The sequence below is a fragment of the Carassius auratus genome, chromosome 4, assembly GCF_003368295.1.
Source record: "Carassius auratus strain Wakin chromosome 4, ASM336829v1, whole genome shotgun sequence".
Taxonomy (NCBI): Eukaryota; Metazoa; Chordata; class Actinopteri; order Cypriniformes; family Cyprinidae; genus Carassius; species Carassius auratus.
The window spans coordinates 20594210-20606679 of NC_039246.1; the positions used below are offsets into that span (position 1 = coordinate 20594210).

The following is a 12470-nucleotide window of genomic DNA, read 5'->3' on the forward strand; positions in this document are numbered from 1 at the left end:
CTGTAAGATACTATATATATATATATATATATATATATATATATATATATATATATATATATATATATACATACACACATATATACACACACACACACACACACAAATATAAATAATTAGTTTACATTTTTATATTTGTCATAGTCCTTCAGACATCATTCTAATATTTTGATTTTCTGCTCAAGAAACATTTCTTATTATTAATGTTGGATTATTAATGTCAGGATTCTTTGAATATAAAGTTAAAAAGAACTCGTTTATTTGAAATATAAATCTTTTGTAATATTATGAATGTTGTTAATGCCTTGTAGCTTTTTTATTTGAATGTTTTTTTTAAAGAAGCAGCTTCTATACTGCAGGAAAAAATGTGTCTTTTCTCATATGTTTGTTTACTACTGTAATGCAGTTTTAACTCCTTTTAAATTAGATTATCTCTTTCTCCAAACGGCTTTATAATGCGAAGCAGGCAGACGGAGAGGCTGGGGTTTTATTTTTGTTTGTTTGCATAATTTAATTTCAAGGGAAAAGGGTTGACAGGCCTGGTAACCTTCAGACGTCCTCTGGGGCAGTCTTGGGGCAGCAGGGGAAGGGGAAGAGAGGGAGATAGGATTAGGTCAAAGGTCATCAGAATGGAAGGGGGCTAGCTATTCCATCTGTCAAGCTTTTGGCTGATGATGTGTTTGGCACTCTGCTCCAGATCGCCTTCTGTTGCTGACTATGACAGAGGCTTTCTATACACTGGCAAACAACACAAACCTGCTAAACATCTCATACACATCACACTTCACAAACATACATAGAGGACTCACAACTTGTCATGTCTTGGCATTTCTGTAACTGGACTAGTAAAACATGACAACAGAGCAGCCAAGGTCATACGTTCCCCGGAAATACAATGATAAAATTTCTACATTTAAAGTAATAGCAAAATGAATTCATGCAATGTAAATGTCTTGATGTAGAGATTTAACTCTTGACGTTCTGTACAATCAGTTTCATGGATTCATAGTGAATTGAGGCAAATGTTTATTAAAAAAATTAAATTTTCATTTAGTACCAAAACCCATCTAGGGATGCACCACATAATTGGGCTCATAATGGAATTGGCCATTAATAGCTTTAAATGTAAATATCAATATCTGCCAAATATAAAAACAATTATGCCGATATGTCTCACAGATAAAATCAATAACTCACATGTCAACATTGTAAAGCACAGATGGCAGCTGAGCTTGATCCACCGGAGCCACTGCACAAGATAGCCGCCAGCCCAGCGCCACTGCACAAGATGGCCGCCAACCCAGAGCCACTGTACAAGATGGCAGCCACAGTTGATTTTCAGTCAAGTCAGGTCCCCTTTGATCTTCAAGGGTAAAGTCAGTTCCCCGTTGGTCTTCCAGGGTCAAGTCAGGTACCCGTTGATCTTCCAGGGTCAAGTCAGGCCCCCGTTGACCTTCCAGGGTCATGTCAAGCCCCCATTGATCTTCCAGAGTCATGTCAGGTCCCTGTCGATCTTCCAGAATCAAGGTCCATTCAAGTCACCGCTGACCGTCCAGAGTCAGGTCAAGTCACCATTAACACCCATGAGTCAAGTAAAACCACAATTAAACTTCAGGAGTCAAGTCAAGTCACCCTTAATCTTCGTGAACAAAGTAAAGTCACCACTGATCTCCGTGAACGAAGTCAAGACACAGTTGATATTCGTGAACAAGGTCAAGCCACAGTTGATCTTTATGAGCCCAGTCAAACCACTACTGATCTTCCAGAACTTCTTTACGTCTTAAAAGATCTTCCAGAGCTTCATCATTCCACAACAGATCATCCAGAGCCTTGTCACAACTCAGCTGAACTTCCAGAGCCTTGTCACATCCTGTCTGTTGAACCCAGCAATGTTCTCTCAGCCTGTTGTGTTGCTGTCAAGGAGACTGTTACTTCTGTGGAGCCTCCAGAGGTGGTGGCAACTGCTGGAAAACCCTTTTGAGATTTCAGTAGTATCCATCTATGAACTCATTGCCTGTCCTGTCATGGCCACGGAGGCCATCCATGAAATCCCCGCCTGTCCTGTCACGGCTATGGAGGCTGTCTATGAACTCTCGTTCATTCCTGTCATTGCTATGGATGCCATGTGTGAACTTTCTATCTGCCATATCATGGCCCCAGAGGCCACCATTAATCTGTTTGTTATCTGTCCCAATCCCACCTAACCAGACTTGCTCTCCTGTGCCATCGACTCTGCTGTGGTGGTCCTCTGCTCCGTCATGGTGGGCTTCTGTCTCGTCTGCTCGTCTGTGGTGGTCCTCTGCTCCGTCATGGTGGGCTTCTCTCTTATCTGCTCGTCTGTGGTGGTCTTCTGATCCGCCCTGGAGGGCTCCAGCTCTGCCTGCTCCACCCTGGTGGGCTTCTATCCCATCTGGTCAGCTGTGGGGGCTCCAACGCCACCTGCTCCGCCCTGGTGGGCTATAACTCCCTTTACTCTACCCTGGTTTGCTCCAGCTCCCCTTGCCTCACCCTGGTGGGATCCAGCTCCCCTTGCTCCACCCTGGTAGGCTCCAGCTCCACCTGCTCTGCCCTGGTGGGCTCCAGCTCCACCTGTTCTGCCCTGGTGGGTTCCAGCTCCACCTGCTCTGCCCTGGTGGGCTTCAGCTCTCCTCATGTTAAGACCAGGAAGGGCTCCTGTTCCCCATGTTAGGCCCAGGAAGGGCGCCTGTTCCCCATGTTAAGCCCAGGAAAGGCTCCTGTTCCCCAGTTAAGCCCAATAAGGGCTCCAGTTCCGCCTGATCCACCCTGGCTTCCTGCTCTGCTGGCTCTACTTCCACAAGGACCTGTCCCTCCGTCCCTCCACCTCTTCCACCTACGCTCCACTGCCGCTCCTTGGGGGTGGGTGAGGGGGGGGGGTGTATATATACCCAGGTATATCCCCTGCATACTTGACGCTGTTACCTGAATTCTGCCTGTCTGACCATTCCTAATAAACTACTGCATTTGGATCCGAACGTCTCTGACTCCATGCTACACCATGAGACCTGACTTTGAGTCCTTTCACAATTTCTATTTTCTTATCAAAAATAAAGACAAAAGAAGCTTACAAAATATATACATTATGTATATAAATACAAATATTTGATGTGCATTATTGAAACTATTTACTAGTTATTTTTAAAGACAGAAAAGTAACTGCAGAAATCAGTTTAATTTAATTCAAATGAACTTTTGCCCAATATTTGTGGAAAATATACACGTGCAAGTTGCAGCTTAGCAACATGTTCATGTCAGACATTTTTTTCATGAGTCCCTCATGAGCTGCTGTCTAAAAGAGTATTTTAATTCAGACACTAATAAGATTAACAATATAGCTACCTATGCAGATGGTAGACATCCAGGCAGCTCACTAGGGTTTGAAACCGAGCCAATGAGTGTACAACAATGTGACAAATCTCAATTTTTTCATAGTTGTCATCCAATTAAAATGCAAATGAATGTAGATGTCTTGCCATATTGGCAATTTATTAAATCTGACCCCATTAATTTGTAGTTAACGTTCAAAGCATAGTCCCAGTTAAGTTTGCATTTTAACAAAAATGAAATGAACATTGATTGTGGTGTTTGATAGAACATCAGAAATTTGCAGAGATCAAGGGGCATTGTGCCGGGGATCAGGATACCAAGTGTACAAGAGGGTTTCAGAAGCTGGACAGAGTGTGTTCATTATTCATAGTAATTGTGGCAAAGCTGAATAATGTCTCAAAATGTCTCTGAGTGGTGAGGTTAATTATCATCGAAAACAGATGCCTTGAGCTTGAGCAGCAGAGCATTGGGAGAATAACCAGAGCTGTTGTGTAACAGTCATTTTCTTTTGTTGCTCCGAGTCAACCAAGATATGTAACCACAGCAGTGCAAAAACCTTTCTGAGCCAAATTGGTCGGGTTCAAACTGCTGAACCTGTCAACTGGCCTCAAGGGTTGAGGGTAAGGCTTTCGAAGAGAGCCGTGACAAAGCAAGTGTGGTGTCCTGAGAGCTACCTGTCGGAGTGATTCTACACGCAGGACCGTTTGTGACAGGCACCGTAGAACGGATGTGATGTTGTGTGACCATAAGAGTTGAGGGAATGTTAATAATCACAGGTTATTAATAAACCCTTTTGAATACGTGTCACCATCTGAGACTGTGCAAATTGCTATGAACACAAATTTCCTGTTCATTTACATTTTTTATTGAATTTATATGCATTTTTATTCTACTTATCTGAACAGAGTAAACCAGTCTGCAGTCCTAACTATAATGAATGAATGAATTAAATAAATTAATTCTGACTTTATCTCTCCATAAAGTCTGAAGATGAAACTGATTTTTATCAAAAAAATTTGTCTCACAAATGATATATATATATACACTCAATTCATTATTTGACATGGTAGAAATGACACAGTGGTGGACATGTTCATTCACTGCGGAAAAAAAGTTACAAAAATTATTTTTACGATGCATGCATGTCCAGCAAAGTAAACTGTTAGTAAACAAATTAAACTACAGAGTAAAAAAGTATGTTTTCAGAAAGTCTTTTTAAAGAGTCAAAAGTGTTAGAGAAGCACTCAGTTCTGGCAAGGAAATAGATGTCAAACAGTTTCATCTTCATATTTTGCCTACATAGCGCTCTGACAGAAAGGCAGAAGGGCTAGAGTGAAGTAAATCTTTATCATCACTACGCAGCATCTGTCTGTGTTCCTCTGTTTTTGTCGCACTAGACGGCAGATCATGACAGGTCCATGCGTCTTACTTTTACAGGCGGCACCTGCACACATTCAACGCACTGGATTATATTTGGCGGAAAAAAGCTCAAGTATTCTGCATCTGGACTCGCCCATTCATCACTAATGCAGGTCCGTCAGGGTTCCTGGATGCCCCGGTCAATACACTACCCTTCTCCCCAGGCATTCATCAGCCAAGGCACCGGTTGGCACAGAGACGTCTGTGTGATGGAGGGAGGCTGCTAAAACAGTAATTTAAGCCACTGTAATGGAGTGTCTTTTTCTGGCTGGATCTCAGAAAGGGGCATATCTGTCTGAGTCAAATTCGGCAACCCTTTATTTTACAGTTGTCTGCAGGAAAGCAAAGTGATAATTAATGTGGTGAATGTGTCTCCAAGTGTGAAAGCAAGGTTGGAAGTGAAAGTGTATGTGTGTGAGAGAGTGTGAGAGCGAAGTTGCATGTGTGAAATTGAGTATGAGAGATAGAGAGATAGGCAAAATGACCAGACACCTATAGTAAGATACCGTAGGTATAGAAGAGGACTCAGATCTTTCTCAGGTTTTGCCAATGGTGTCACGTCAGGCATGGCATCCTAAATGTAATCCGGCCTTCACCTCTGGTACATACATGAGTAAACTTTAGCTCAATACTGAAATCAGTTGTGGAAAAAAACATGCTTATAAAGGTATTGAGAAATTAGTTTAGTAAGATTTCAATGTTGAACTTCTTGAGCTCATTGAGTGCTTCTCATTCGTTACAGCTTAGAAAAGAACATCTGAAATCAGCTATTTATGAGGCTTCATTTTGGTTATAATGCTGCATTAGAAGTAAGCTGGATATTAACAAAATTTGTTAATTAGATTGCCAGACTTCATGGAGTTTCTTTTAAATGCAGAGTTTAAAAGAGACTGTTGCACCAGTATCTAATACTACTACTACTGCTACTACTAATAAAAAACAATTCCTTGGACATAAAAGCACTTAACACCCACACACAAACAGCTGCAGATGTTTCAGTTTTAACTTGAAAATATGAATGAGTGTACAGTGAATTGGATAGTGGTTAGATGCATGCATTTAGCTCCATGCTTCACAGTGAGTTGCAGTTTGTTGCGGACCGAAGCACAGGGCACTTAGACAAACGAAAGCACGCAAATAACAAAACTCATTTACTCGCTTATTTACAATTAGAATGAGAAGGAGCATGTTTGGTTGTCACCTGTTTCTCAAGGTCATTATTTTTCAGCACTGAGTGAACAATGGAAGTAAAAAAATGGAAATAAAATAATCAAAAATGGATCTGACAGACCTTGGCATAAACTGCCAATGCTGGAGCTCAATCAATGCCATTCAGGGTTTCAAAATTATGCAAACTGCAAATGTAATAATGTGAAGACCATTAAGTGTCCTGTTAAAAAAATTCACTCACGTGGGATTTTGTGCAGTTCATTCATGAACTTGTCTTTGACTTTGGAGAACATCTCATCTTTGGTGTCACGGGGACCGGGTCCTGCTGCCTCTGTGCTGTTACCCGATACCCCAGGTGCTGCACTAGGTGCAGGGTTCCCCACCAGAGCCTCCCTTCGACTCATCGCTGGAAGTGTCAGCCAGGCAGAAGCTAACAAAGGAAAGACAAAAGAGGGTTAGTCTTATTATCTGGAATATTATTAAGGAAATGTCAGGTGCAAATTCACAATTCTTCCAATATCTTTGTCGGTTTGTTAAAGGAGTCATATGATGCGATTAAAATTTTTCCTTTCTTTTTGGAGTGTTACAAGCTCTTTGTGCATAATGAAGATCTGTAAATTTGCAAAGACTAAAGTCTCAAATACAAAGAAATATTCTTTATCGAAGTTAAGATTCTGCAACGCCCTCCTAAAAATGTCTCATTCAAACACGTCTATGTCACTATGTGGAAATATTTGCATAATGCCACCCAAATGAATCAGCTACTGTAAGTATGTTTTGTTATTAGATTAAGTATTTGCTATTGAATGTTTAAATCCAGAGTTTTATGTGTCGTGTGTGTGTTTGTGCGTTTGTGCCTGCACACGATTGCTTGCGGTGTTTGGCCAATCACAATTGACTGAGCCAGTTGGCCAATCAGAGCAGACTGCGCTTTTTGGAAGGAGGGAATTTGTAGAAAATGACGTGTTCGAGAGAGGCAGGGAATAGAGGACCAACTGTACAATATTTTTTAAATAATGTGTTTTTTGAACATTATTATTAACGTCAACATGTTCTGTTACACCAAATACACAAAATAATGCTCTTTAAAAACCCGTCATATCACCCCTTTAATGTATATAACAAGAATTTGTAGTTGCTTACAAATATGGCTTAATTTATGTTGCACAACTACAGAAAAATTTTGGGAAATTTTGATTCATTCCATCTTTTGATTCTGTTAAACAACAGCTAATTCAGATTCATGCGAAAAGTTTTTGTAGGTTACATCAATACACATGTTGGTGGCACCGATGAGTGTTGTTAGTCAGTCACTGAATTATTCACTCAACTAATTTCACATTTCACTACTGAAGCCAATCCTTGATACAGAGACTCATATGTGGAACTGAATGGACATCATGAACTATTTTGTTTAGTCATTATTGGTCGGAAGATTCTTGTTCACAAACAACATGTTCCAGCTCATTCTGTTCGTTAATGAACAAAAGTCTAGTTCAGATGATGACCTTTTTCAATGAAGAGGCATATTCATTCAATTAGCTTGTTCAAATAATAAAATACGTTTTATGGGCCACACAGGACATTTCTTCAAAGTTTCAAAAGTCCTCTGAAGTCACCAAAGCAGTCATACACTTTACAAAGGTAAATCAGTGCATGAAAGTTTAAGTCGTTCACTTAAAAGAGATGTTCACAGCATTATTAATGGGGGATATAGATAGAAGCAGATAACAGGTCAGGAAGTGAGAGATGGAGTGAGAATGAGAAAGATGAAAACTCCAGTGTGTGAGAGGAAGGTGGAGAATGAGGTGTGATTTCAACGGGAAGCCTCGACTGCAGCATGCACTGAATGAACACACTGTGAGGTGTGTTTAGCTGTTTAAACATCCTCCCATCCATCCTTCCTAATCTCTCGCTCGCGTTTACTCAGTCCTCTGTTCATTTACTCACTCGCTTGCCTGCAGACAGTCTATGCTTCCCCAGTTAATGTGCAGTCAGTGTCATATCTCTCTCACCAGCACCGGCATGACCCCAGGAGGACCTGAAGGACCACAGTAGGTCATAGTATGTGCTGATGAACAGCAAGCAGACTGTGAGTCTTGTTCTCTTCTATCCAGAGGACAAGTAAGATCCGCCTACTCCTGCACAGTCTGTTTCACTGCCATTGTACCTACTCTGTAATTACTGCCATTGTCAATCATTCAGATGGAATACTAATAGATGGAATGAATGCAGCAGCTATGAAACCTCAAAGTTTAGAGAAGTCAGAATAAACTTGCAGTAAGTTTAATTAGACTTTCTATTGGGTGGGATGGCTCTCCTCCTTTCTCTGCAGGTGACTGGGTGGAAAGACTATGGAACTGTTGGAGTTGTTTTGTTGGACAGGTTGTCATTGCTGTGCTCATGTCAATATGGTGACAGCAGGACTGATGGCCTACAGGTTATATGGAGTGTGTGGCAGGTTTCCTGTAGATTGAGAGAGTAGTTTGAGAGACTCTGAAGGGCAAACTAGAGAATATTTCAGAAAATGGGGTGCTTGGTGTTTCGTCTGACAAATTAGGTGTAAATTAAAAGTTTAGCTGGTTCAAAGATGCTTTAAGAAATGCTTATTCTCTTGCTGGAAGTGCCTGATCTTAGAAATTAGAACTATATAACCAACTACAAAAGTCCTATGGATTTTGAACAACTGGGATGTGTAACCAAAGCTGGTGTGGAATAAAACAGTTATAAAACAGTTGTATACACATCTTTTTTTCAGGACTCTTTGATAAATTAAACAGGTAAAATCAGCTTTTAGCTCAAATAGAATACTTTTGTAACATGAATTAAAGTGTAAAAATCTTTCACAACATTACTGTTTTGCTATATTTTGGATAAAATGAATGCAGTATTGATGAGCAGAAGAGACTTCTGTTAAAAACATTAAAAAAAATCTATGTACTATAATGAAGGTAGTGTAGGTAAAAAAAAAAAAAATCTCTCTCTATCTCTCACACACACACACACACACACACAATCACAAGGATATCCTCCACTTCAGTTTAAAAAAAAGTACGACAGCACTAATAGTAGGCACCATCAGTGTAGAGTTTTATATCCCCAGTAATTTTTTCTTCTTCTAAGGAATAAAGATATTGACCAACAGCTGGTCAAGCCTGTGTGCTGCTGGCTGCAAACTGACGCTAATGACTTATCCACACCCTAACCAGGCTGCAGACTCTATGGGGAAGTGTTTACATATGTACACAGCAGAAGCAGCTGTGTGGTCTGCTGACACAATAGGGTGTGAAGGGCACAGGATTCAACAGCTGTGGCACTCACTAGGCATGACTAGTTTTGGTTACACATCTCAATTCAGTTCAAAATCAGTTTTTATAGGATTTTTGTAGTTGGTATCTAGTTGCCATTGGTCTAAGACAGACAACTGATCAGGCACAGGTCTATAAAAAATACATGTCAAGTCTGGGCTGGTCTGAAGGTATGCTACAATAACTAGCATTTCTCAGGTTCACATTGCAAAATTTGTCCTTGTAGCATAAAAGAGAAATTTTTTTTGAGAAGGTTGGTTGGGTGGATCAATTACTTGCAGAGCAAGGTTTCTGGGTCACAAAGCTAGACAGGAGCTTCTGCTGACAGTCAAAAGGTGTTGTGTGTTTTTTGGAGCAGCATGTCACTCTCATGATATGAAGTAGGTGGCAGTTGAGCTGGTAGCCAAGCTGAACTTTGGGAAGGTGGATGATCCATTTTTTTTTTGGGGGGGGATTGGTTGTGTGTGTGTGTGTATGCCGCACATGTGAATGGCACTGCCGCACACCTACGAAGCTAAACTGCTTCACATGGTGAGTCATAAAAGTCCATTATAGACCTACACAAAAAGCCATAATTACTCTCAAATGGGTTGAGGCTGTGCAAGAATGTCCATTAGGCCATTACTATTTGTATCACACAGACAAAACCAAGTTGCACATTTAAGAGCTAAAACAGCAGGATGTGAGAGACATGCTTGTAGGAGGCACTTGCCCAGTGAACAGACTTCACAAGGACTGCTGCCCCCTCCATCCAAACAGCAGAGCAGACATTTAAAGCAAAACTGCAAAAGGCGCTAATCATCCAGACTTTAAAAATACAATCTCCTTGAAATGGTAACAATGTCTCTGCAGGTCTTTATAAAATTTAATATAATATAACATAAAAAGAGCTCTAATAGCAGGAGCAGTTCTTGAATTTGGAGATTTTCTCTAGTCTGTCTTTGAGAACACAATGGGTGCATGTACATTTCCAGATGCCATTCAGTGAACAATTCAGACCTTTGAAGGGCTGATACAACTAACCATAGCCTCGCATTGCCAGACTTTTCACTGTAAAACATTACACAATTTGTAATGTCTCGTCATCCCATCGTCCTGTCATGTGTTTAAATATTTTTTCCTGTTTTGAGGTCATTTACCTGGTATTGTACATATCTACCCATCTTACGTCTGATTTCCTTGTTCCCTGGAAGCTATTAAAGCTTGTTTGTTTGAATTTGACTCCTCATCTCCTCACAGTAGCATAACGTGACAGAATACCACACCGAAAAACAGAACTGTAAGCAGTACTCACCCGTGTTTGTTTTAAATTTTTTGAGAGTCTTTTTGTTTCTCTTTTGACCCCCCCCCCCCCCCCCCCCAATGGCATGGAAGTTTCTGCACGATTCACCACCTTAGCTTTCCTGGATTTCCCCTTCATTGAGTATTCCTGGGAGTTCTGCAGGCTCACCTCGGCAATGGCCCTGGATGACTCCACCTTAAACTTGTTTTTCTGGCACAGGGTCAATTTCCATCGCCCCGTGGACCTCCCAGATATCACAGAACCATAAGTGGTACTTTCCCCGTGTTTGTTTTCCATTTTTTTAAAGTATTTTTGTTTCTCTTCGTTCCACCCTGCGGCATGAAAGTTACCTCCACAGTTCACCATCTTAGCTTGCCTGGATTTCCCCTTCACTGAGTATTTCTCATGGGACAAAGCTGGAGGGAAGAAATCCTCCGGTGGAGAGTGTCTGGCCCCGAGCAAGTACTGGCCCACCAGCCGCGGCATCCTCCAGTCAGCCAGTCGTTCATGTGGCAAGTCCGCCAGCCGTTCCCGAGTCCCAAGCCCACTGGATGTGGCTCCCACAAGCCCGCTGGCTGTTCAGCACTCTTGCTGCCGGCCGCTCCTATGGCAGGCCCACCCATCGGTCATGTGGTAAGCCCTCTGACCGTTCATGTGGCAAGCCCGGCGCCGGTTCCTGTGGCAAGCCCACTGGCCATTCCAGAGTCAAGTTCACCAGTCGCTCCTGTGGCAAGCCTGCCGGCAGTTCCTCAGTCAAGGAACCTCGAAGCACCTCGAAAGCGCCTTGCTGTGACTGCTTGTCCAGAGAGTCCTCCAGTGCCAACACCTCCTAAGCACTTCCTAGATCCCAAGTTTAGCACAGGAAGGGCTCCCGATTCCCCATTTAGCCCAGGGAGGGCTCCTGATCCCCTGTTAGGCCCATGGATGGCTGCCTGATCCCCCGTTAAGCACAGGGAGGGCCTCCAGAGTCTCCTGATCCACTGTGCCATGTCTGTCCTGGGGAACCTCCAGAGCACTTTCTAGGAGGCGGGGAGTAATGTCAGACTCGGTTCCCTGTTTTAGTATGTGTTTTGGTCCCCATGTGTTTTCATGCCAAAATTTTGTCCTTCCTGTTCCTGTCCTCGTTCGGTTTGACTCCAGGTGTTTCCGTGTATATCTATTGATCCCAGGTGTGTCTTGTCATCCCCACATCCTGTCATGTGTTTAAATAGTGTTCTCTGTTTTGAGTTCCTTTGTCTGGTATTGTACATGTCTTCCCATTTTACGTGTGATTTCCTTGTTCCTCAGATGGCATTAAAGCTTGTTTGTTTGAATTCAACACCTCATCTCCTCGCTTCTTCATCTCTGTGCTCCACACAGTAGCATAACGTGATACTGAGTTACTGATTGAGTTACATGTCACATTTGAATTTGGGGACCAGTTCTCATTATTAAATAACTACCTAACTATGACTCCCCCCTATTAACTCCTAATTTGCTGCTAATAAATATTTAGTAAGGTAGTAGTTTAGTTCAGACTTGGGGTAGTATTAAGGGATCTAAATATACTCATGCCGAATAAGGCTCTAAAATATGCTTTGTAAGTACTTATAAACTGCCAATATGCTAGTAATATGCAAACTAATAAGCAACAAGTTAATAGTTTGAATTGGTCCCTAAACTAAAACCATTTAATTGCAAGTAAACTATAAAACCCACACTGACTGCATAATGTGCTTCCAGGATGCACCATACTCTCTTTACCCAGCCCAGTGTGGGCCATGGCACTGAGCAGGTGAAAAATCCTTACCCAATTACCACTCTGCCAGATGGCACAGCGTGGCTTTCATTGCACTCGCTCCGGTGCTCTGCGCATCAAACCGCGCTTCTCTCCCTCCTCTCCTGGCTTCCTGCTTCATCCCCCCATTTTGCCAACTGGGTTACGCTACTCCACCGAAACTTCCACT

At 41.9% G+C, this 12470-nt stretch overlaps 1 protein-coding gene across 6 annotated transcripts in view; it reads right to left on the reverse strand.

Annotated features, from left to right (window-relative positions):
- LOC113062133 (synaptotagmin-1) overlaps positions 1-12470 on the reverse strand; it is a 190411-nt gene that overhangs the window by 32695 nt on the left and 145246 nt on the right. For all 6 annotated transcript variants that reach the window (XM_026231785.1, XM_026231777.1, XM_026231770.1 and 3 more), the window contains one exon: positions 6176-6364. In XM_026231785.1, coding sequence (XP_026087570.1) covers positions 6176-6338 — 163 coding nt within the window. In that variant the 5' untranslated portion in view covers positions 6339-6364. The remainder of the gene's footprint in view (positions 1-6175; positions 6365-12470) is intronic.